Below are 26819 nucleotides of genomic sequence, written 5' to 3' on the forward strand. Positions count from 1 at the left end.
AAAATATTGTTATGATAAATACTAAAGAAAAGTGACAAGTTGTTTTGAGTCATTGTATCGCCTTGATTAAAATTATCAAATGTGTCAATTGATACATTATACATTTTCTCTTAAGTTCGGACTTGTTTATTGACATGAGAAGTGAAAGCAAGTGTTTGTTGCAAAATCTATGTATATAGACATGTATGTATGCAGACATGAATATATATAGAGATGAATATATTTTCAAAATTTGTCTTTTTAAAACTGTCTTTAGGGTAGGGAAAACCATGAATTTTCTAGATAGATTACATAGATTCAAATCCTAATTTAGCCTACTTCTGAATGCATTTTGTACAGATTAGTTATTTATTTTGTATAAAGATTCTTGGCCATGATAATAATTTCAACACAAAGAAAATTGCAACACAAGGAAAATTTACTAATGTTTCTTCATTTCCTGAAACTCAGGTTATGTAAACACATCAGCTAGAGCTTTGTAAAGAGTAAGTCCCCAATGCATAGTCACTGTCATCAGTATCTTGAAAATTCTGTCCTTTTCCATGGAGGAGTCAGCATACTTTTTGACTAATTGGATTTTCAGAGGCTCACAACTCTGAGCCTCTGCCCCAGTAGAGAATTCGAATACACCAGGGAGCTGGAGCAGGTATAAGTCACCTGAGTCCACCTTGTGAGGCTCTGTTGGTAGAGAAAGATACTGTCACAGGGTCTGGGACAGCAGATGTTTCTGGACTCATAACCCGGCTTGGTTCTTGGACAGAAAGACACAGGTCTGTGCCAGCGAATGATTTGGGAGTGCTTGAAACCTTCTTGACCTCATAAATGTGACTTTCCTGTGGCAATATCTGAAAGCCTTTGTGTCATTCTATTGTCTTTGGGTTGAGATGTCATAATCACAAAGACAGGGATAGGGACCCCACCAGCAAGACCCATCCTGATATCAGAAATGAAAGAAGGTGGATTCTGGTGAAGAAACAATGCCAATTATCAACTGGGTGACCATTTCCTTCTTATTAAACCTCTACTGGGCCATCTGTGAAATCATTGCCATTAATACTTAAACATACAGGGAGCTGTTGCAGTACAGAATAAAGGAAGTACCATGAGTGAAAATGAAGGGCAGCACTTGATTCAAGTAAGTGGTTTCAAAATATTAACCATAATTTATATAAAAGGCAAATTCTGGAAGCATAAAGAATCAGGGAATATTAAAATCAGACAATATTCAGAATTGAATCCAGGAGTTTAAAGTGTTATCAAATAAAACCCTTTGAGTTTCCATGGATGAATGTTTCCACACATTTAATGTTACCATAAAATTTTTCTTATTACCAAATATATTATTAAAATTTATAATATTTCTATACTTGTAGCAAATTTTCAAATCAACATGAGATAACTATTAAACTGATGTATGCTTACCATGAAATGGAAATGAAGAGGGGCATTTTACAGTGAATGGAAAAGAAAAAAAAGTTAAAAGAATGTAATATCAGATAATAACCCCTGCTTTGCAGAATAATAAAGCAGGAGAGAGACAAGCATGCCATCTTTATTCTAGGAAGAGAGAGGGCAGAAGTAAGGCATAAATGCAGAAATCAAGGCAGGGACAGCTTTTGGAGTTGGGGGCAAAAGCAATGAGGCCAGTTCCCAAGAGCTGGACATTTCTATTAGGAGTTCAGCTTCTCTGAATCAGCTGAGAAGTTGGGAGAGTGGTCAGAACAAAATAATGTTGTGGTCACCTGGCATTTTAAGAGACCCACTCTTCATTCTAGATTGACAGACTCACTGGGCAAAGGAGGGAGGGATGTGAGGAAACATCAAGCAAAGTATAGTGGCTTTGTCTAGGCTGGAAATGAAGGAGGGAAAGTGCCAGTTGCTGGACAGATTGAGAATGGACAAGATATCTCTAAATAATCAGAGATATCGCAAAAGCTGAAGTTCAGCCCATGTGGACATAAATGAGACTCTTCTGAGATAAAGCCATTTCCTGCAGCAGGGAGATTGAAAATGAAACACATGAAGAATTCTCAGGAGCTTACTATTTTTCCGAGGACACCCAGTATGTACCTTGTTAACAGATATAAAATAGGCTCTTAAATGTGTTGAGGAGGCATGGAAGAGCCATGATCAAGACTCTTTATTCATAATCATCAGAGTGGTGCAGGAGATCACCAGGGACTGACTGGGGATGGATGTGACAAGAAGGCGTAGTTGATTCTGGGGTCACTGCAGACCATCCAGAAGCAGGGATGATACACTAAATACTAAGAGATGAACAAGAGGACCAGTTTATTAGCTGACCTGAAAGTTGGAATGTGAGAAAACAGAATACGTCTACCTGGAGGGAGTGATGAACCATGGCTCTCACTGAGGTAGATCACGTCAGAGTCCTGGAGCCCAGTTAGAGGCTCTGGCCATGAGACAGCATTAGCCTGAAGGGGAGGATCATTCAAGACAGCACAAAAGGATGACCTTCACTATGTTCATAGTTATAAATACTAGAATTGGCAACTCATGGTAAACAGTATTTTCCTTGGACCTAAGAGCTGAACACATAAATAACAACTGAATTAATCATAGTTTTCTTTAACTATACCATGATTTGGGTTGATGAAAGTTACTGTAAGTGAATTGTCTTTTACATGTAATTCACTTTTACAGAGGTTTTTGATATATTCCTTTCTACCTTAACTTCTGGACGACGTCAGGGATCCAGTTATGTTGCTAGAAAAACATTGTCACTCTTCTACATCCTGAGTCTGCTAGCCATTTCAACAGCATAGTTATATTTCAATCTGGAGAAAATTTTAAAATGTGGAATATTTCTGAGCTATAAAGTAATGTTTAGTCATTTCCTTTTAAAATATAAATATTTCTGGAAATTTAGTGCAGGAAAAATCCTTAATAGTGAAAAATTTAGAAACATGTTTCTACCAATACATCAACATATCAATCACTTTTAACATTTTAACACCCAGTTCTCCTTTCTTGGAATGCCTGTAAGAGTGGTAGATAATTAAATTTTCTCTCTTTAAATTCCTGTTTCTTGGATTTTTCTTGGTAACATGTATGAATTACATGCAAACATTTTAAAAAATGAAATTTTTGGCATAAATGGATTAAAACTAGCACATAATTGACAACCATAAAATGTTTACTATGAAATGTATGTGAAGCACAGTACACTTCCATGCTGCAAATCACATAATTTTACCTCTACACAAGTTTTCCTCAAAATATTCTATTCTTACATTTTTGCAAAGAGAATCTTTTGAATAATTTTATGATTATATATAGTATTGAGATATAATTATATAAGGACTAGGTAATGTTCTATTATATGGAACCATTGCAGGAAAATACTTAATTTACTAATAAATGTTGAAAATAAGTACATTTCAGGTTTTCAGATTGCAACATCTGATGGTCTAAACCTAAATGTCATATATTTAGTAGTGTGCATTTGGGTATTGAAAAAGCATAAAGGCATAAGAAAATAAGATTTCTAAGTACATTTTTTCTTTATTTCCAAAAGGGGGAAAAAGCAAACAAAAGTAAATCTTTTGACACTGAATATGAATAATCTTGGCCAATTTGAAATTCTGTAAAATAATCCCTCAGAATATTTCCTGCTAAATTTGTATCAGAATACAGTGCACTGTAACACATTTATAGCACATTTATAATGTGTATCTAATACATTTATAATTTATCAGAACAGTGATTCAAGCTGATCCTCTTCCCTTCTGCAATGCCAGATTTCCTGGAGCCATGAAGAAGGGCAATCACACAGTGACCGAGTTCATCCTGCTGGGCTTCACGTCAGACCCTGCTATGCAGCTCATTCTCTTTGTGCTATTTCTTGCAGTGTACTTTATTACTGAGGTGGGAAATACCACCCTCATCGTGCTGATCTGTAGAGATGCCCGGCTCCACACACCCATGTACTTTTTCATTGGAAATCTGTCCTTCCTGGATCTGTGGCTGTCCATGGTCTACACCCCAAAGATCCTAGTGACCTGCATCTCTGAGGACAAAAGCATCTCCTTTGCGGGCTGTGTGGCCCAGTTCTTCTTCTCTGCTGGATTGGACTATACTGAGTGCTACCTGCTGGCTGCCATGGCCTATGACCGCTATGTGGCCATCACAAAACCACTGCTTTATACCCAGGCCATCTCCATAAAGCTGTGCACAGTTTTGGTAGCAACCTGTTACCTTGGAGGCTTTACTAACTCTTCCATAATAACCAAGAAGACCTTTTCCTTTGATTTCTGCAAAGACAATGTCATTGATGACTTCTTTTGTGACCTGCTTCCCCTAGTGAAGTTGGCCTGTGGCAAGCTGGAGGGCACCCAGTCTCTGATGTACTTCCTGTTGACTTCCAATGTCATTGTCCCCCTTGCTCTCATCTTGGCCTCCTACTTCTTTATAATCACTGCCATCTTGAGGATCCGATCTTCCCAGGGCTGCCTCAAGGCTTTCTCCACATGCTCTTCCCACCTCATCTCTGTCACCCTATACTATGGTTCAGTCTTGTACGTCTACTCTGACTCTGAATCCAGCTATCCTGGGAACAAAATTGCTTCCATCTTTTATACAGTGGTATTTCCCATGCTGAATCCTGTGACATACAGGTTGAGAAATAAGGATGTGAAAGAGGCTCTGCATAAACTCATCAATTAATCAAGCCAGTTTCCCTAAAATTTGCTTATTTTATTCCAATTCAAGATGTCACTGTGCTCCACCCTCATTATACACTGTTAATTGCAAGTGAAAGAGTCTCTCCCCTTACCACATGGCACTTTAGCATACCTAGTAAAAGAAAATTAGGGTCAATGAAGAATTAAAATTTTAACATAGAATACAAAGACTTGGATGGAACCCTAGCTGAAAAATACCTTCTAACTTCAAACAATGATAGAAAAACTGTAGATTTACTTGACTTCTGTGTAAAGAATAGTTTCAGTATAGGGTTTCCTGACAAATAATGTCAGGCATGTAGTGCGCACTTTAATGGAACTATCTAGGGAGCTGATGCAGGACGATTACAGATTGAAGGTAAAATTGGACTGCACAATGAGATATAGATCACACACAAAAAAAATGAAATTCATCAGTGTCCACCTGAGAATTTTTCAAGCTTCTTAATATCTTTTTCAATCACAATTATTATTATAAATATCCAGTGGCATCCAAGAAACAATTTGGGCAAATTATTCCCTGCAGGCATGATCTTTTTTAATCTGTAAATTTCTTCACAAGTTCCTTCCTCTAGGAAGTTCCTCTCAAGATACAATTTCCGTGACTCACTTTCTAATTATCTGGGCTTCTCCTTTATCCTTCAAGAATAAGCTTGAAAATAATTCTACATCCAAAATGTAATATTCTGAGCCCTGGAAATCAACATTTATGGATAAGACAGCAACGATGTTGGCCTGAACCAACTTAAACAGTGAAAATGTATGAAATGTACACTTCTCAAAGAGAAAACTTTACAGAAAGAAAAATGTAAATACTATATGATGCATTTAATTTTTATTCAATTTTCAAAAAGACAATGTTAATATGATATATATTTTCAAAGCAGAAATATGTTAATGTTTGTATTGATGAAGTCACTAATTTAAAAACGTGTTTGAATCTGCAGGTCAGAAGTGTGAAGAAACACCACACAGCTCCTCTCCACACCTTGAGAAAGTATTGCACACTGTCAGTCATGTGTGTTCATCAAGACCTGGGAACAAATGGCACAGTCAGGACTTGTCATAGCACTATGCTGTAGTTAACCTAGTAACAGAATAAATTCAAAGTGCTTACCTTGGGCCAACTCAGAGCCAGAAGTTCAAAATGACATCTGTTTCCCATTATAAGTGACAAAACTGCGATAAAATATATTCCTTTTAGTAATGTTCACTAGTCCAAAAGGTGCATTACCATGACAGAATATCAGTTTATATATGGACAAGTGTATTCATAAAACAATCCAGTATAAAAACACAGACCCATGATTAAAGGATGCTCCAGCTACTGTCCAGAATCAGTTTCTCTACTCTAAATAAAGAGCAACATATACAGAACAGTGGCCTCTGATAGCTTAAAAGTACATTCTTTTTTTTTTTTTTTTTTTTTTTTTTTTTTTTGGCATGGAAAGAGCAGGGACTTGTATGAGTAGCACAATCAAAACAAAGTGAACACATGAACCTAACAAAGCATAAAAATAAATAAGAAAATAATTAAAATGTCACTCAGGCAGTTGCTCTGGTGTTTTAAAGTCTGCTTGATTTTAGTCTTAGCTGTAAGCTTTGTTCACTGCAAAGACTATTTTGCAGTAATTCATGCCTTTGTAATACTGAATCTCCTACATTAATTTAAAATTATGCTATAAATTTCCCAGGGAATTTTCTTCCTGAATACAGAAATACAGTTCACATTCTTAAAATAAAGCCTTTTCCAATTTGGTCCTTTTAGACAAATACATTTTAATAAATAAATACAAATACTTATAGGTAACCTCTTCCATGCAGACATATTCTTGTCTCCCATTTACTAGTTTGAAAACAGTTAATTTTTGTACTATGAGAATCAGTGGTTCATTAAGCTGAGTTCTCTTGAGAAACAGTGTCTACAGAATGTGTGTGTGTGTGTGTGTGTGTGTGTGTATCATATCAACTGACAGTCCAAAATCAAAGCATGATCCAACAAGGTCCAGACCCACAAAAGATGAAGGTGTAGCTCTGGCGGGCAGCCTGGACCTCAGGAGAGCCTGTGGTGTAGACAAAGTCCAAAGGCAAGGAGCCAAAGAACTCCGTGTTGCTCTGAGAGGCTGATCCTCTTGTTCAAAGCCGTGGGTATAAATTAGTCCCTCTGACACTTAGGTGGGCCTGAGCAAGCAGTTCCTTAAAGTTTGGAAATTAATGCTCTGAGCTTCAAATAATGGACACAAATGAGTCGTACCCTGTTAGAACCAAGCCATCACCACCACACAGACCTCCCTGGCCTCGCTAAATTATCAGTCATCTATCCCTAGAGGACAGTGGGCTGGAGTCGGGAGTTCGAGTTCATGGTTATTTGCTTTGTTTTCTTAAGAAGGGACAAACAGCTGAAACTAATAAAGGGGGGTTCTAAGCACAGCAGCAGGGGACTCAGAGGAGCTAGATGTGGTGGAGACTGCACAGAAGCCAGTGTCAGGACACTCAAACCTAACCTGCTCTGCTGGGAACATGTTGTCACTTTGGCATCTCCTTGCTCCTCCCAGAGTCTCTGATTTTCCTCACTAAGGGTGACTTCATGGTAGCGTGAAAAGCTACAGGATAAGAACAACCTCTTCATTAATTAAATTTTAATATTTTTTTTCTAAAAGACATGATTGAAATGATACAGAAAGAGTCATTTCATCCACCTTTGGCTCCCATTACTGATATTCTATTTTTGTTAACTATAACATTAAGTACCATTCTGAAGATCTGTGTATTTTTAATTTCAACAAAAATTCCTTATCCTAGTATCATGTATATCCCAGAAATGTAAAATTTATATGCCATCTATAACCTATATCAAGTACTAAGCTCAGCCCTTGCTATCTAGTGACAGCTAATAAATTCTCTGATAGGAAGAACCCGGACTTGGAAAGGGTTTGTATAGATCAGCTAGAATTTCTGGAAATTGGCTTAATTCACGAGACTGAAGAGGTGCAGAGATGGGAAGCACTGACCTGTGCTCATGATTCACGGAGATCAAAGCTGAGCCTTTTGGCCTTCATTTTGCTTGATTCTGTCATGGAGACTGGTGACCTGAATGCTCAGAGAAGATGAGCCCTTAGTGACATGGTATAGCAAGGAAAGCTTGAATTTTAGCTTCATGCAAAGTAGATTGTAGATCAGAACTTTACATCTAACCATCCACCTCACCTTGCTGTGCCTCTTTTTCCATACCTGTCAAAGTGGAGGTAATATCTGTAGTATTGACTCAGCGTGCTCAGGATTCCCGATGACACAGGCTGGCATCCTGCACCACATTACTGTGTTCTCTTAATGTAGCAGTTTCCGAGGAAAGAAGTTAGAGATTCAGGGTGCCTTAGGGTCATATTTTAATGAAGATTCTTCCTGGATTTTGGGTGACTACTTTTTTATTTTTATTATCATTAACATATAATAACAACATATTAATACAGCATGTCTTTTTATTTTAAAGAGAGGAAATTTAAGAAATAAAAACAGTGATACAGAGATTCAAAACAGGATACTAAGAAATTAAGAATGATAAAGAACTTCAAAAGAAAATAGTAGCAGATTAACAATGGTTAATATATTGGGTATGCTATCTTAGTATAGTATTTCAATGCATGCAAGAATTATATCTTTTAAAAAATCTGAAAGGGATTGGGGCCCACTAAAGTCATTTATCTAGTATGGCATAAAAAACTTAAGAGAAAAAAGATTAAATGGAGAAAAACCCCACATATTAATATAGTATTTTCAATACATGCATATAGTATGACTGATCAAATCAATATAATTAACATTTCTTCACTTTATCATTTATTCCTGATGGAAATTTTGAATTGCTTTTCTTCTAGAGATGTAAAAAAGAATAAAATGTGTCTTTACTCTGACACAAGAAAAATGAAGTTCTGTCATTTTTAGCAAAAGGGATGAAACTAGTGGATGATTGGTTATGCAAACCAGATGTATAAGGGAAATACCTTATGTGCTTTCTCATAGGTGGAAAGTACACAAGCCCAGTGTGATGGAATATATTAATTTCTAGAGCCTGGAAAGGTAGGACAGAGGGAGGTTGGTATAAATTGAAAATTGGGCATCAAAATGCAGCTAGAACAATTGCTAGGGGTCTGCAGAACAGGGTGACTCTCGTGTAGATGGTAGATGCCCATTTTCTTATTGCATTCACTTTAAAATTAATTATCTCTTTTAATATAATCTCATTGTTATGGCAAAAGTGACTCCATTCTCGCTTTAGGACTCCATTTTAGTTGAAGCTAATGTTTGTATGAACTCATTCCTTAAGACCTTGTCTCAGTTAACCCTAAAGCCACAAGGCAGGAACAAACAGTTACTACAAAAAGCAGATATGCTGACCATTGCCCACGCCATGTTCAACTAATAACCCAGATGTGCAGGAAGACCTTTTAACATTCTTGGAAAATTCCAAGTGAAGTAATATTATTGCTATAGTTACTAAGGAACCTGATAAATGTATAAAAATACCTAAGCATAAAGCCTCAGGTACAATGCTTTAGCTGATGGCTGATCAGCATCTAACAGCTAATAGTTTCCTTGTATCCATTCTCAGCCTCTGTGTCTCTCACGTTTCTCCCATAATATCGGCAGGGGTAAAACCCCCACAAATTAACAGACTGGATTCAGTCTCTCATCTGCAGTGCAAGGAGCTCACGCAATGCACCACTAACCAAATGCTACTTTCCAGAGCCTGCAGGTCCCACTACATGAAATCCTGGATTCTGTTGCCCCTTTTTGACTATCTATAAATAGTAAACACAGTTCATATAACTTTTGGGACACACGTGTGTGTGTGTGTGTGTGTGTGTGTGTGTGTGTGTGTGCACTTTAGCTCACTGAAGCCAGGAGAGCTCTAATAAACTTGTTTCAAAAAAGTGATTCTAGACAGAAGGGTCTTTTTTCTTTTCTGGTTCTTATTTCTATTTTTTCGTTGAGTTCAAAGATCATATTTCCTTGACAATAGATGCAGAAGTGAACACACATGTTGCTCAGTGTCACTGAAGTCCCAGCAAACAAGAGTTTCCTTTTATAATTCAAGAATAAAGAGAGAAGGAAAAAATAGAATAGAAGGAAGAAAAATAAGCATTTATAAATAAGAAGAGAATGACGGATTGGAGGAAGGGGTGGGGGATGGGAGAAAAAGAAGAACCAAGCTATGTTACACACAGGTACAAGTTACCTAGGATGAATGTGATCATTTTATACATCATAATTATCAATACAATTAACTAAAACAGAATCAAGGGCAATATAACAGTTGTATAGACAGCAAAAGAGATAGAGATGAAGATGGAGAAAGAGAAATAGTGTGTGTCTGAAGATAAGTGCATGCCCTTGGCTGGATGTGGGGCACAGTTCTTCATCTCTTGCCTTGCTGCCTACACTGAGTGCAACCATCATGGCTTGCAACCACTGCGTGGCAATCTACAGCCCACTACTGTACTCAGGCATCATGTCCTTCTCTCTCTGCACTGGGCTTGTCGCTGGCTCCTACATAGGTGGGATTCTGAATGCCATCATCCACACTGCCAGCACTTTCTGGCTGCATTTCTGTGATAACAGCATCACTGACCGCTTTGTGTGTGATGTGCCGCCACTGGTAAACATTTCATGCACAGACACATGGGTCTATATGAGAATCCTGTCCAGTCTGGTGTGCTTCACAGTCCTCTCCTGCCTGCTCATCATCCTCACCTCCTATCTCCACATCCTGCTGGCTATCCTGAGAATCCACTCAGCATCAGGGAGGCACAAGGCTTTCTCCATCTGTGCCTCCCATCTGGTCTCCATCTTTCTATGGATCCCTGCTCTTTGTGTACTCGAGGCCAAGTTCCAGATACTCCTTGGAGAGGGACAAAGTGGCTGACATATTCTACACCATGATCAACCCACTGCTCAATCCCTTCATCTACAGTTTGAAGAAACAAAGATGTCAAGGAAGCCTTCTGGAAGACTGCAGGCCATCCAACCACAGGCATGAAGGTCATCTGGTACACTTCATAGAAGTGCGTCAGTTTCTAACATGTAGATGTTTGTATGAATTTCTGTATTCCAAAGAGTTTTGATGAAGTTTATTCATAACAACAAAATCTGCAGAAAATCAGTCTTTCACCCACCATCACTGTCATCACTGTCATCATCATCATCATGTTTATTTTCTTGTGATGTATATTATTTATAGTCTATAACAAGGATTTGTTTTAAATTTTGTAATGTGATAATTGCCTCTTTGCAGAGGTATACTTTAGCAAAATTTATTGTTTCAGTTTTCATTGAGGTCTTGAAAAGGGGGAACATGAATTGCATTGTTTTTCTGCATACCTTTGACTTTGATATTCTGTGATGAGTTGTTGAGTAAGCAAAATATACAAAATTGATAGATTGGTGAAAATTTGCTTAAAGTTGTGGAAATATTAATTTTTATGATGTGTGTGAAAGACCACCTGGAGGACTCTCCTTTAAAAAAGAGTGATTATTTCCATTTTGGCTAAATCTGGTCCTGTTTCCATTTATTCATGTGTACAGAGCTGGCTAGGACTTTTTCTTATAACTTTAATTGGCTTTAAGCAGTGCAAATTAGTCCAACTGAGGTGCAGATGTGTAGTCTTTGAAGCAAAGGGACAGATCAGTGTTTCTCCACTGCTATAGCTCCCAAGAAACACCTATGAGCCAGGCCAGGAGAGCTGCTCTCCACCTTGTTGGCTGGGATCCAGCCTCAAGAAAAAAAGGCTGTAACTTCCTAGGACGTAAGATTACACATTAGAGCTGAACCACCTGCCCTATAACATTACATACTACCTCATCTGTGTTATTCATTCTGTTCTCTATGCATAGGGAAGAGGTGATTTTAGGCCTCCTCCCTAGCCCAGTTCACAGCACTCACATACTTCCCACCATTCCCACAGTCACTCATCCTCTAGCCACTGCCTTCTTCAGGAATGAAAAATCCAGCTTTGGCCCTGGACCAAGGCCTTTGTTCTAGTAACTATCACTGCAGCTGGCCTTAGGACACCCTTGGTTCCACACAAAATTCCCCACAGTATTCCTTTCTGTGCTAATTTCTCACCGTGCATTGCACTGGAAGTGGTAGAATGTAATTAACTCACTAGAATTCCAAAGGTTTCTTTAGGATTATGAATATAAAGTTTCTGGACTGCCACAAATCCCAGGCAAGGCTCTCTATCAAGGCATATACCTTAAAATAGTTCCTATAATTTCAATTGTGTGCACAGAAGTTATTTATGCAAAGCTTATACTATCTACATAAGTATAAAGATTGACACAGTGATTAGAAATTGTTGAGATTTAAAAATATAAAGCCATTCTAAATTTACCATAAATTATGTATTTTTAAACCCTACCCAAAAGACATCATTATCTCCCATAAATATTAAAGAATCTAGTACAACTTACCTTGAGGTCACACACAAGAGAAAAATGCTACAGTGAGTTGTGAAAATACTAAAATAAATATCACTTATATTTTAGAGATAATGATTGTTTTCTTCCAGAGATGACTTTATGTAGAAACAAATGAGTCTATATTTATCACATGGCTGGTGTTGATATTGTATTTAGCGCATGGCAGGTCTTCATAATTTTACAATTTAAATGCATGAATTATACACTGGAGGAGCTTGCAGCTCAGATTAGAACTTTGTAATAACCAAAATTAGAGCAGGAATGATGGGAGCTATTCATCCTCTTTGTTAATTTTGAAATTCCTCATGTTCCTTCACCCCACTGTCATTTCCTAATTACTTCTCTTTCCTTTGGAAACTTTTTTCACACTCCTCCTTATTTCAGCAGTTAGTATTTGACAAGTAGTAGCATACTACTCTCTATAACTCATACAACATCGTAATCAATTCCTCATAGTATGAATAACAGAAAAATGAAGTTGAGATCAATACTTAATTACTTTTCACTTAAAAACATTTTTTTAAATCTAGTGTCATAAACTCCCCAGTCTGTCTACTTAGTGTCCTCAACTCACCATTCAGTCTAGCACTGCCTAGAGAAACACAAGCCAGTGTGGAGTTTGGATGGAATAGAGAATAATATGATGTCTCAATCTCTTCCAGGTGAGAGCACTGTTGGGACTCTTCCTGAGGTAAGGTCATCACTCAGCAATCATCTTGCCAACTTTGGGCACTCACTAAGTGTTTTCTGTGTCCCAGTGTATTATTTACATAGGAATGCTTCAATGTTTAGAGGGTACTGACTCATGTTTTTTCTCAAAAATGCATTTTAATACCTGAATACTGTCCTGGACTCTGAGAAATAGCAGTAAGCATGAAAGTTCTCATCCTTATTTTAAGAAGCCTTTACTCTAGAAGCAAATGATCTGAAATTATATATATATATATATATATATATATATGCAGTTCTTTTCAGTTAATGTGCAAAGTTAGTTGCAAAATAAAATGACGATGAGACAAAGATAAACTAGGAAATGAGTTCAGTGAATTACCTGCTGTGACTAGAAAATAAATAATCCTATTAAGATGGACAAATGACTTCCATAGGCATTTTTCAGAAAAAAATATTAATGACCAACACGAAATGGCAAAATGTTGAGCAACACAAATTATCAGTGTAATATAAATTAAACCCATAATGAAATATCACGTTCTGCACAAAAAGATGGATTTGACTAATGAGACGAAAAATAATATTGGAAAAGCTGTAGAGAAAAGGGAACATTTGTAGACTATTGGAATGATTATAATCCTGTGCAGTCATGTTGGAAAATAGTACAGCGCTTAGTTAAACATTTAAATATTACTGTTCCATAATTCTATTTCTGGGTATGGATCCCAAATGAATAAATCAATATGGACAATATAGTTGGCTCTCTGTGATAATTGCAGCATTACACATACTATCTATATGGAGAGAAACTCCCAGGAGAGGGTGAGTGGAGGAAAGACATGTGTATACGATGGCACACTACCGATTCTATTTGAAAAAAGAAAACTGTATCATTTGTGAAAATCACATGTATCTAGAGGACATGATTCTAGAGAAACAAGCCATTCAGAAAGACACATGCTGTGTGATCTCACAGATATGTGGAATCTAGAGCTAACAGAAGCATCATATAGAACAGCAGTTACTAGAGGTTGAGGTGGGTGTCAGTGTTAAAGGAAGAATATTACTGAAAGGGGTCAGCTTGTGTAGACAGGGAGAGTAAATTCTGGAGCTGTACTGCATAGCACATTGTCTGCAGTAAATAATCATATATATATATATATATATATATATATATATATGATAATCCTCCAGAATTATTATCTGATATCATGATCCTGGTGATTGCAAAGTGATATTGGTTCCCTGTTTTCTGTATGAGTGAAAGAAGAAATCTACAGTTGATGGGAAGCTACATCTATTCTAAATTTTATTATTATTTCAGGGAATATGAAGAGAGCCACAAGCAGGGTCTTATAACTGCATATTTATGCCCAGAGCCACAGGGTCGCCTTGGGAACAATTAGCCTTGGGCAAAAGGGAGTCTGACTGAGCAGACCTAATACAAGTTTGAAAGTGCAGGTTGTTTAAATCACAATGCTCTCTTTGGATAGACTTGCCAAGGCTTTGATATTGAGTTCTACAAAGAAATGAATGAAGTATAGTGTTAGGCAAAAGGCTGATCTCCAAGTCCCTGGAACAGCCCTCTTTGTCCCCTGCACCATGATTAAGAAAGAGCACAGCACAGGTAGGGCTCAGGCAAAGAGCACTCTTTCCACCCCATTAGCTGGTGCTCATCCCCCCACAAGCTCTCTGTAAAGGAATGAGTAGTGTGAAGCAGGAGACCCAGATCCTTATCCTGGGCGAGAGCCTCAGGGCCCAGGGCTGGAAGTCTTTTCCAGGACAGACACAGAGACCAAGAGCAGGATCCTGCGACTCAGGTCTTCAACATAGGACAGATCTCTCAAGAGGCAGGAGAGCCAGTAAAACTGCAGGCATGAGAGCTGGGCTGTTATTGCTTCTCTAGGTGGAAATTTAATCAGACAAAGAACTTTTCTGTTTAGATGTGACTCTTGTCAATCTCCAGCCCCTCTTCATAACCTTAGACTAGCATGAAAATTTCTTATCCCTGGCCACGTGTTGTCAAATTCAAGTGTGTTTGTGATTCCATGAGTTTCCTACACCATGAGATCTAAGAAGCCTGAGGCAGTGCCTAGTTTTATTAGCACACTTAAAATCATCTTTCCTGTATCACAACCATCTGCTTAGGATCTAGTATCTATGAAAGTAACAATTTTGTCCTAAGCAATTCACTGATATGCAGATACATCCCGTACATTATCAAGCCACAAAATTTTTACTATAATAAAGTATCATGCTTACAAGTTTCCTAATATTTTCATCTATGGGCATATATCATGATCATATATATATATAAATACAGTGTAAAAATACTCTAGATAAAAGTCAAAACCCAATGATGATAACTGTTAGGATGGAGGAAATCTTATTTACATGTCACCCATTGTCATACTGGCACTCAGCAACCAGCCATTGTCAAACCTAACAAAATTATTAGACTCCCTCTTATACAAGTTTCACAGAAATGAAACTGACAAAGCAATGATGCATAACAAAATTAATCGATTCAAGCTCTAAAGTTCAAATAAAGATAAACATCAACCCCTTCCAGGCCCTATGTCAGAGACCAAACTTGATATCCACAGTGTCCTGATTTCCACAATTCCCCCAGCTCCAAGGCCTGAAGGGTGATAGTGCAGATCTGAAATTGTTAGCCCTCGCCCTTGATCTCCTGATCCACAAGAATACACACACTCAGATGTCCCATTGCTTGGGTGTCTCTGAAGAACCCAGACAAATATCACCATAAAGAGTTATTCATTAAACTTATTAAGGCCCAGAGATTTTTTTTGCAGCAAAACACACCATACATGAACATTTGTAATTTAAAATGCTTTATTTCATTACAGATTTTAAACAAAATCTAAATTATCATAATCTATAAACTTACCAATTCTGCATCTCAAAAATTTTACTATGTAAATTATAGTAAAGCAGGCACTTCTATTTCAATTGAAATCAATTAAAAAGTAGAAATTTTAATTAAAACTCTCATGTCTAAAAGTGATCATGAAATCACATTATATTAAGAATTTAATTTTTTGATGAACTAAAAGAAGAATATGTTTTTTCACTCTTTGATCATTTTTTCATGCCAGAATCTTGTAATCTGAACAAGTCCCTTTCAAGTTAGCACAACACAATACATTAGCTAGTGTAAATTTCCTATTTGCTTGAAGTTATGTATAGTTTTTATCCTTTTTTTGTTTTTTTTAAAGAATTTAATCTTTCCCATATAAGAAAGCCAATTCCCTTATGTGATTAGATTTAATTTCAAGCTAACCTGTGGATGCTTCTGAACACATCTGGGCCATAAACATAAGAATAAATAGATTTAAAACAGACTTAAAATGTGGCATTGATGTTGAAGAGCAGGTTTTAGAATAGCACTAACTGTGCACTGTGTTGGTAAGTGTCTCACTGCCAGGTAGGAATGCTACTTCTCAGTTTATGGCCCTGATGTGTGCTATGCCAATTGTGCCTGTACTGATTACTTAAAGCAAATATTCTTACTAGAAATCTTGTCATAGTTAATGGGAAATAGCAGCTATCTTTGGGGCACCAGAGACTGGGTTGGTAGAGTTTTCCAAATGAAACATATTATCCTATTGTTGGTCACTGTTTCTACTGGATTTCTATGTTTCCCAAGCCAGATGCATCTGTTCCTTGTCCCACTTCACAGGGGAACATGTGTGACCACCAGAGTGCTCTACTTCTCCTGCTCTAAGTACAGCTCCTTCATTTGCCAGGTCTGGTAGATCACAGTCCCTTACAGTTTATTTCTGTAATAGACACATTAATACAGACACTGACACATTTATGTATTAAAAAATAATCATGCATATTGCCTTTGAAAAGTTAAAGAAAGTTCAATGCACCATCAATTTATCGTTCTAGAACCCTTTTGTTTCCTATTTTTTTTTTCTTTTGGGTAATATATTTTCATCAATTTTCATGTCTCAGTTTGTTTTACTTCACTGTGGCTACTGTTTTATTTTCATGACTGTTGGTGAAGACCTATCACAATTTGGATGGGCTTTCAAGATAAAGCAAAGTTCAGGGAGGCCTGGAAAAACACAGAAATCATGCGTATGGAAAAGTGACTACTTTTCCTCAGCAAGGAACTCACAGGAGAGATACGTAGATGAAGAAGATCACAGAAGCTGAGAATAAATTTTAGGCAAATGTTTCTTGGTATCTCTGAAGCTTTGTGTTAATATCTATGAGTAAAACATACATTTACAGTATTTAAAACACTCTATTAAGCAGAAATGAAACTGAGAAAATAGTTTCCAAATACAGGAAAATATTAAAATTCATTTATTATATACCTAGGCAATAATTTCATACACACATATTATTATAAGTATCAGCAAAGTAAAAATTTCTCAAAGGGTTGGGCTCCTCTGTCAATTTTTGAAGCTATAGAATTCCAAGAGCTTACTCTCTTTTTTTCTAGCATACGGTAATATGAAATTCAATCCAAATACTTATAATTAATTTTCAATTTTTGCCTGCTAAATTACCCTGATTTTCTGATCTTAGGTCTCTGAATCTGTGATGCATCAAGGTTAGAAATCCATTATCATGATTTATATCAAGTTGTAGCACAGTGGAAGCTCACCTTGAAATACAATCAACATGACCTGAAATTCTCTTGCTGCTTCTCAGAAGATCATCTTGATCTATCTGAAGATTTTATGAAGAGCTTCTTTCACATCCTTATGTCTCAGACCATAGATCAAGGGATTCAACATGGGGAACAGCACAGTGCAAAGTTGGAAACTGTCTTGTCTCTCTCAAGGGAGTACATGGAATTGGGGAGAGAGTAGGTGTAGAGGATGGAGCCATTATACAGGATGATAGAAACAAGGTGGGAGGAACATGTGGAGAAGAACTTGAGGCAGCCCTAGGTGGACCAGATCCTCAAGATGGTGATGTGATGAAAAGTTAGGAGGCCAGGAAGAGCAGGGTGGGGACGAAGATGTTGGAGGACAATAGGAAACACAAGGAAACACAGCACAGGCCGGTAGATGTCTCATATCACATGCCAAGTTCACTAGGGTTGGGACATCACAGAAAATGTCATCAATGACATTGTCACCACAGAAATCCAGAGTGAATGAATGTGTTGTTGGTTAAGATTTTTTGCACAGAGGAGGACCCCAGTATAGGAGAACACACCAGTCCTCTGTGGATTGCCTGAGCATAGAGCAGAGGTTTGGTGATAGCCATGTATTGGTCATAGGCCATGGTGTTCAGTAGGTAGCAGAGTCTCTAGTTTAGTGGGTTATAGGCAATTCTGAAGAACCACTTTTTATGAAGATGACACGTAGGCTTGCGATTCAGTCTTGTCTATAGGTCACAGAGCTAAATGTAGAAATGAGTATTTATTCCATTATTAATATTAATTCTGACAGGACAAAAAGATTATAAAAGACTCACAGAATTAACACATGAAAAAGTGCTTCACAACATTGTGAATTTCAAATGTAGGCTGTAAACCATTCCATGTTTCAGTCCTGATGTTAACAATTTCTAGAATTGTAACCTTTGTGGCACTTGGTTCTGGCACTTGCTGATATTATTGTTTTAATCTACTTAATGAAATTACACTAATTTCCTTAAGGAATTGTAGTAAACCTTACAGGAGATATTAAATTTAACATACTCAGTCCAGTGTTAGATAAAATTTCTGTTCTATGTCCATACTGAGGTCAAACCATAGTAAAGCAACAGTATTGCCTTCTTGTAACTTCTAGTAAAGATAGCCCTTTGGCCCCTTGATTCTCTTTCATTATTTTATAAACTTATCTCCTCTAGCAGCCAGAAACACGTTCACACAGCACCTGCTGTGGGGCCCACAGTGCCTCTCTGGCCCTTTATATCTGTTCTGCCTCCACTGAATAGTTTTGCTTAAGGGTGTCATTTTAGAGAAATGATTAACGTTTTTGGTTTGATGTTCCTTTGAGAGCTGTACAAAAACCCATATAACTTTCACCCTTAAAAAATGCTGTGTCTCAGCCTGGACTACACACAGAGACACAGACTCTGCATTTCCTTGGTGACTGCCCCAATCTTCTGTATGAGGCAGAAACACTGAGTCTAGATTCTAAACTTGTTAATCAGAACAACATAATCAAATGGTTTACCGCAACCAGTTACCATGATCAGCTTCCTAACATGTACAAGATGAGAAGCAATTGTCCATGCAAAGTATTAAGATGCTTGTGACTTCTTAGCAATAAACTTCACTGCCAGAGATCTGGGAAACTACCTATGCCTCCACTTTCTTAATGGCAAATGAAAATATTTTATGCTTTTTTGATATGTGCTGTCCCTTATACTAATAATATCTACATTTTCATCTTCTTCCCACAAGTGCACTCGAGAGGGTAACAAGGTTTTGCTTTGGTTAGTGGGTCCTGCTTGTGAGTTGTTTGTTCTAAAATGTAGACTATTTTCTCCTTTTGATTTTATCAATGTTAATTTTTTTCTTTTCATTACAGATAGTGTGATATTCTGTTGTATATGATCTCTTTGTAATGTCAGAAATTAAAGTAGGAAAATGATAAACCTATTTCAGAAAAGACCCTTTATTTAGTATTCACCACATATTAGTAAGTAAAAGAATGTAGTTATGATTATGAAGACCAAATAAATTTTCTATCTTTAGCATCTGAATTAAGCCACTTGCCTAATATTTCCAATAAGAACATCTTCACAGAATTCACATCTGCCAGCCCAGAACCTTTTATGCCAATTTCCAATTCCCAGGGTTATAGATGGCTGATGCCCCTTAGGAATCTCACAGTTTGCAGAGGCATTAGAAGTACAGCTAAGCAAAACTGTGTTGACAAATCAGGCGCTGTTAAGGAAGATTGAGAAGAGATTTTTGAGACTATTTCCTTTGCAAAAAAGTAAACAACTATAAATTACATTCTCATTATCTCCTGTGTAGAAGCTAAAGTAAAGGATGCATACAGAAAAACTACATGCTCACTTTGTTCTCTGGTGTTTATCTGCATGTGGAAGCACATGTGTCTGTCCATACTGCTATTTCTGTGACATGGTGACTATCATTTACATCTCCAAATCCATCCCATAGCCTCAAACACCTTGTTTTGCTGAAGAATGCTCAGCTGTCTTCACTGCACCAGTGGGTTCCTTTGTTTATTGTCTACCCCGGAGTTTAACTATCAGTGACCAGGAGGAGGGTTAGGACAGGTCCACCACAGTGAGGACCTGGATGGTTACATCTCTGCACATGGAACCCATGGCTCCCACCAGGTCACCTTCCTTCAGATGACTCCCCCAATCCATAGGTTCACCCACTTCTTTTATTCCTAGAGAAGAGCTGGCAACTCAGATTTTACTGGACCTGGCATTGTCACGCAGCTCTTGGGAATTCATTGCACCAATCACATTAAAGTTTTAATTCTTCATTGACCCTAATTTTCTTACACTAGATATGCTAAAGTGCCATGTGGTAAGGGGAGAGACTCTTTTACTTGCAATGCAACAGCGTATAATGAGGGTGGAGCACAGTGAGATCTTGACTTGGAATAAAATAAACAAATTTTAGGAAACTGACTTGATTAACTGATGAGTTTATGCAGAGTCTCTTTCACATCCTTATTTCTCAACCTGTATATCATGGGATTCAGCATGTTAAATACAACTTTGTAAAGGTTGGGAGCAATTTTGTCCCTAAAATAGCTGGATTCAGAGTCAGGGCAAATGTACAAGACTGAGCCATACTATAGGGTGACAGAGATGAGGTGGGAGGAGCATGTGGAGAAGGCCTTATGGCATCCCTGGGTGGACAAATCCTCAAGATGGCAGTGATGATAAAGGAGTAGGACGTCAAGTCCTCAAGATGGCAGTGATGATAAAGGAGTAGGACGTCAAGATGAGGGTAAGGGGGCTGATGACATTGGAAGTCAATGGGAAGTACATCAGAGACTGGGTGCCCTTCAACCTGCCACAGGCCAACTTCACTAGGGGAAGCAGGTCACAAAAGAAGTCATCAATGACATTGTCTTTGCAGAAATCAAAGAAAAAGGTCTTCTTGGTTATTATGGAAGAGATAGTAAAGCCTCCAAGTTAACAGGTTGCTACCAAAACTGTGCACAGCTTTATGGAGATGGCCTGGGTATAAAGCAGTGGTTTTGTGATGGCCACATAGCGGTCATAGGCCATGGCAGCCAGCAGGTAGCACTCAGTGTATCCCAGCCCTATGGAAAAGAAAAATTGGGCCACACAGCCTGCAAAGGAGATGCGTTTTGCCTCAGAGATGCATGCCACTAGGATCTCTGGGGTGTACTTAGAGAAAAAACAAAGATCCAGGAAGGACAGATTTCCAATGAAAATGTACATGAGTGTATGGAATCAGGCATGATTACAGATCAGCGTGATGAATATGTTGTTTCCCAGCAGTGTCACAGAGTACACGCCCAGGAACACCACAAACAGGACCAGCTGCAACACGAGATCTGTCATGAAGCCCAGCAAGATGAACTCGGTTACCCTGTGATAGCCCCTCTCCGTGGCTCTGGGTATCACACTGCACAGAAAGAAAATGAGAGATCTATCAATCACTGATGTGATAAAATAGTAAATATAGTTCTATATTACAAAACATTTTTTGAAATTATAAGACTTCTTATATCCAACAGTCTTTGTGCTCATTTAGAAAGAATTTTTATTTTTTAAGCCAAATAAAGCAAAATTCCAGGGAATATTAGACTTATTTTACAGTCATCCTCAGTATGCAGGAAAGTAGTTCATATTGAACTCAACATGAATGTTAATCAACAGCTGGGTTAGTAGCTAGAATAATCTATAAACATAATACAAATAATAGAATATTGTTTCACTTACACTTTTTTTATTCCTCCACCAAAAGTTTGATGACTTCAGATGAATAACTTTAAAATAAGTCTACACCATCCTCTGGTTTGATATATTTATAGCACCTCTCATTGTTTGTCACTCTGTCCTTGAAATACTCTGTTATGTGTTTTTCAATTATCACACTCACCTGTTAATTCTTTTATTGCTCTCATTATCTACTCTCTGTCATGCTAGCTTTTGAATTTTATGGTGCTGACAGAATCTACTCCTGGACCTGTTGCCAGTACCACCTATAAGCATCCCCAGTGATATTATAGTGGCTCTAAATGTCATTCCATTCCCTGTCTACTCCCTGGACTCAAGATACCTGAGCTGCACCATGTATTGCATAATCTTACACAGTACCCACTGCATGGATCAGGAGAAAATGTTTTCCTGATTACCCTCCCTATATATCCACTATCCTCAGGCTTCCCTACAGCAGTAAATGGCATTTTTCAAACTCAGAAGTGATTTACCATTACGCTTAACTCTTCTCTAGGTCACACATGGTTTCTGATTATTTAGCAACATCTTGGAGGCACTGTATTCAACAGCTTTCCAAGGCTTGGCCATTTCTTTCTCAGATGTCATACTTTCCCCTTAAGCAAAGGCACTAGAACTCTCTTTGCATCATTGCTGAAGCCTCCTGGATGACTCCTTGCATTCATGGTCCCCTCATTTGAGTCTCTTGTCTTGGACTTCAAACTCTTCCTCTCAGAAGGCAAACTGAGCATGTTTTTCTGCTGTTCCACCCACTCTGGAGACTTTGCAGCTGATTCAGAGTGGAAGCCAGCATCCTCACAAAGATGCCCAAGCTCACAGTGAGCCAAGCTCAACATCCCCTGTTTCCAGCTTGCACCATCCCCTTTCCCTGTCCTTCCCAGACAAGCCTCCACCCTCCTGTGTGTTCCTAGTATGACGTTGACATGTTCACCTCCTCCTTAGAGGACCCCTGCCATGTGTGAAAATCCTCATGCATATGTTTTCATAACTAGAAGTTTTTTACTCCCAGTCTGAACTCTCTGCAATATTACTTTTTAAGGTGTTTTTAATCTCCTTCCCTGACACTTCTCTTTCACCTTCCCTAGTTAGTGTTACCTCTGCACTTCTTCTTACCTCACATTATATATGTCCCTGTAAGGAAACTTCCTTCTTCTCTGCTAGGAAATCATCTCCATCATCTGCTTTGGAAGAAACCCGAAGGGCAGATGAGTGTTTATCTCAGATGTTCTGATGTCCTATCAAATGCCATGTTGGTTTTCTATTTTGAATCTCTTAATACTAAATATGAAAAATATTATGGCAACATAAAATCTCTGAAGATATGTACCCATGGATACTGACAGTTTTTGCTTGGGGAAAACTCAGAAGTTCTGTATTGAACTTGAGCCTTCATGTCTGATTCTATTATGTTCTACTTCTCATTATCATCTCAGAACTGTGTCACTTAAAGAAATAACAACTAATTTTTTTTTATCTGTTAACTCTGAATCAAATGCTATTTAGCACTTCACATGTAGTGTTTTGTTTATCCTTCCCAGCACTCATGGTATGTATGTTCAAATTCTGGTAGCAAAAACTTCACACATGATCAAATTGTGCTGCAGAAGGTTTTTAACTGGGGCACACATAGTGCATACGGTTGCTTTCTCTGAAGATCTGGTAATTCACTGAGACTTAGCTCCTCCTTTCCTTTTTCACATCAGGTTAGCAGGCACTAATGGGGTCCATGGAATCTGTCATTTAAGTCCTGATTGTGACCTTGTTATAATAATGATGAGAGTTTGGTACATTTTCTTATGTATATTGGACCTATAAAAGGCATCACCATTGTCCAAATCCTGTCCTGGTACATTCTTGTGTAACTTGGTCTTGATGATGAATCCAGAAACATTTGATGATCCCATCTGGGTTCAGAACTCTTACCTGCATATGGCACAGTCTCAAACAGCAGAGGACTTCACCACAACTCCAGGTGACTTATCTGTGCTCTGGGTTCCCCCAGTGTATTCAATTCTCCAAGCACCTCCAGATGTATAGTTTCTACAGTCTCTGAAAAGTCAGTTAATGCAAAAGTATATTGATTTTCATTTGTTTCATTTGTTTTCTCAATGTGAAAGGAAAAATGTGACCAGGGATTTAGCAGGTGTTATAAGCACCTGCCTGGCAAGTGCAAGTTCATGAGTTCTACTCCTGGTTCCAAAAAAAAAAATATATATGATGCTGATAATGACTGTGAACTGGGTACTTTCTCTTTAAATTCCTATTTGTGAAGCTTTATATTTCTCCACCGCAAACACATGGATATTTCAAAACAGCTATTCCAAGTGTTTCAAATCACACTGTAGTCAGACAAAATATAAACAGAACATGAGAAAAACATGTCCAGATTGTGTCCAAGCCAATCTCATAACAAAATTCACAGTTGTTTCCCTATGTGAAGGAAACTATCAAAGCAGAGTATCCTTGAGGATTTATTCATCAGCAAAGAAATGATTTTAGATGAACTGTGTTTCTCATAATGCCAGTGAAGAGATTTTGCAGCAAACATATCTGCTCTCACAGCTCAATCCATAATTCCATTCAAACTTACAAGAACCTGGCTACTAGACAGAAATAAAAATTTTAACCAAGGTGATGTGTAGCCTAAAAAGAACTTTACATCTTTTTCCTTGATTATTCTAATAATGCTTACTGAGTACTTTGTACATGACAGATACTCCACTAAAGTTTTAAAAAGTGTCATCCCAGGGAATGTTCAAAAGAATCTTGTGATATTACCATGATGATCATGTTATCCATTAGTTATCTGATGCATACAAAAAATCAGGTGTGCTTCTTGAGGTCTTGAAATTGGAAGCTGGGAGATACTCAGTTCAAATCCTGGTGCCCCAAAGTTTATCAAATCTGCACATCGGTCAGGAGTGACTGACTCCTGGATCTCTAAAAAACACAGAGGATATGCACTAGAATGACAGCATGATTCCAGCCTGAACTGCAATTGTGATACAATTTGGTACAATTATCCTAGTTGGTAATGTGAGCCACTGCTAGAAGCAAGGAGAGGTGTGAGTGTGTGTGTGTGTGTGTGTGTGTGTGTGTGTGTGTGTGTGTGTGTTGAGAGTTTCACTGAGGAACTGAAAATGAGAATCTGTCCCTGAGGGTAGTTTTGACCAATACAATGGGAAGCACAGCATTTCAGTCCAAGGAGAATCACCATATTGGCACAGATGTAAAATAACGAGATGGGCCTAGGAGGAACCCTGGGACACTTGAGAGATCTTCTTGGTAAACAGAGTGTTTGCAGATCTTAGGGAGCAGCTCCGGTGAGATCACTAAGGAGGGTTTGTGCCAGGGTGAGAGAATCATTGGAATTTGTGCTAAACATTTTGTTTAAATTTTCCATATACTGTGATTAATGGCCTGTGAAGCCATTACTATTCTAGACTCCACCGTTCTCTGGCATAGCTGATTTCTGTGTATAAATCAGCTTGCATGCAACAGGAGAATGTGTCTTCTCATATGCAGCCTAACAAGACCAAATCCCCTATGTCCAGTCTTTTACTTCATCTGCCCTCACTAACACACCAATGTTTCCCCTGCCTGTATCACCCAGGGGTAGTGACCTGATCAAGAGTCTGCCCACATGGCCTAGTGCCTTTGAAAGTAAATGGACCATCTGACACAACATTTGCTCCTGCTTACCTGTCTGCCAAGACCATTCCTCCATGAACAACAGCAAAAAAGATCCCAGAAATTCATCTCTGTGTTGTTCCTTCTCCAGGGAGCTATGGGTAATAATCACATTTGGGGAATCACTATTTCCCTGTAACTGAATTAAGATGTGCCCCTGTACATATCATACCAGAGACATTATTTACCCATGTTCAAATGTTTGACATTGTAGGTCTCTTGCAAAAGCTCTGTGGGCTGTGAAGACAACATGTGCTACCCACATTAGTACATCATGTTCCCTTCCTGAAGCTTTCATACTATCCCTAGCCTTTCTCAAGGAGCAGCAATCTCACCTCCAATGCTTAGTTTATGATTTATTCTTAGACAGCAGAGGGCAATTCTCAAGCTTACCCCCTGCATTATACTTCTACATGTGCATTTCAGAGTCTCCATCATTTTTGGGAAACCCAGCCAGCTTAGGAATGTAATTACTGGTGTAGGTGACACTCATTTCTTAACAATAAAAGAACTAATGTTGCATTGGAGTGGAAAAAGAGGAAGAAGAAAACATATGCAACGTGAACTAGACATTGTACAGAATAGTTCGCTCACTATACATATCGGGAGAGACAGACACTTCCCATGAAGCAAAGTACTAAGTTATCCCCTCGGTTTTAATTTGTGGAAGTTTAACCCTAATGAGATCATAGTAAAAGGTGGTAATTAACACTAAAGGTCAATGCACTAAGAAAATTGGTATCCACATGAGAATCACCTTGCTCTGTAGACTACTAGTACTTGTTGTACTTATGTTTTGCTGTCTGTTTTTGAATTTATGTAGCCTCTCCTGGTCCTCTTCTTCCCAGCCTCTAGAAATAAATATATGCCATCATGACAGACTTTTGTACTTTCCACTGTAAAACAGTACAAGTGATATTTCCTTAGCATGACTGGTTTATAACACATATGATCCAGAAATTCATTTTTTCTTTTGCCTGTGTAACGTCCCATTGTAAATGTCTTTTTACAAATCTAGAAGAAAGAAATTCAAAGTTTTCACCAAGAAGCAAAGGAACAGAGAGGGAAATGGTAATTATATTGCTTTGATCAATGTATACTCTATGCATGTATTGAAATACTGTGTTAATATGTGAGGTTATGACTATATTTGATTTTTCTGCTCTTAGGTTTGTTATTGTTGTTGTTGCTGTTAGATTAGATAAATATCTTCAGTGGTTTCCAATTTTATAAATGATATGATACTCTTTCAGATTTTATAAATTATCCAATACTCTTTGCTAGAAAAAGTACTCATAGTCCACCCTGAGACACACAGGCACACCGAAGACATTTTTCATTGGCCTTTCCCCT

General features: G+C 38.0%; 1 protein-coding gene and 2 pseudogenes across 1 annotated transcript; 2 read left to right on the top strand and 1 right to left on the bottom strand.

Annotated features, from left to right (window-relative positions):
- The first annotated feature begins 3774 nt into the window (after positions 1-3774).
- LOC100736197 (olfactory receptor 9G1-like) lies at positions 3775-4686 on the top strand. Its single transcript, XM_003468047.2, has one exon. It carries the CDS (start codon positions 3775-3777, stop codon positions 4684-4686), a length of 912 nt encoding a protein of 303 aa, XP_003468095.2.
- A 351-nt stretch (positions 4687-5037) lies between these two features.
- On the top strand, positions 5038-10763 carry LOC100721794 (olfactory receptor 9G4-like; annotated as a pseudogene).
- Positions 10764-17560: 6797 nt separating this feature from the next.
- LOC100722073 (olfactory receptor 9G19-like) lies at positions 17561-22612 on the bottom strand (annotated as a pseudogene).
- Positions 22613-26819: the final 4207 nt, after the last annotated feature.

The sequence above is a fragment of the Cavia porcellus genome, unplaced genomic scaffold (assembly GCF_034190915.1).
Source record: "Cavia porcellus strain 051 isolate PalLab524CR breed Dunkin Hartley unplaced genomic scaffold, mCavPor4.1 scaffold_14, whole genome shotgun sequence".
NCBI classification, from domain to species: domain Eukaryota; kingdom Metazoa; phylum Chordata; class Mammalia; order Rodentia; family Caviidae; genus Cavia; species Cavia porcellus.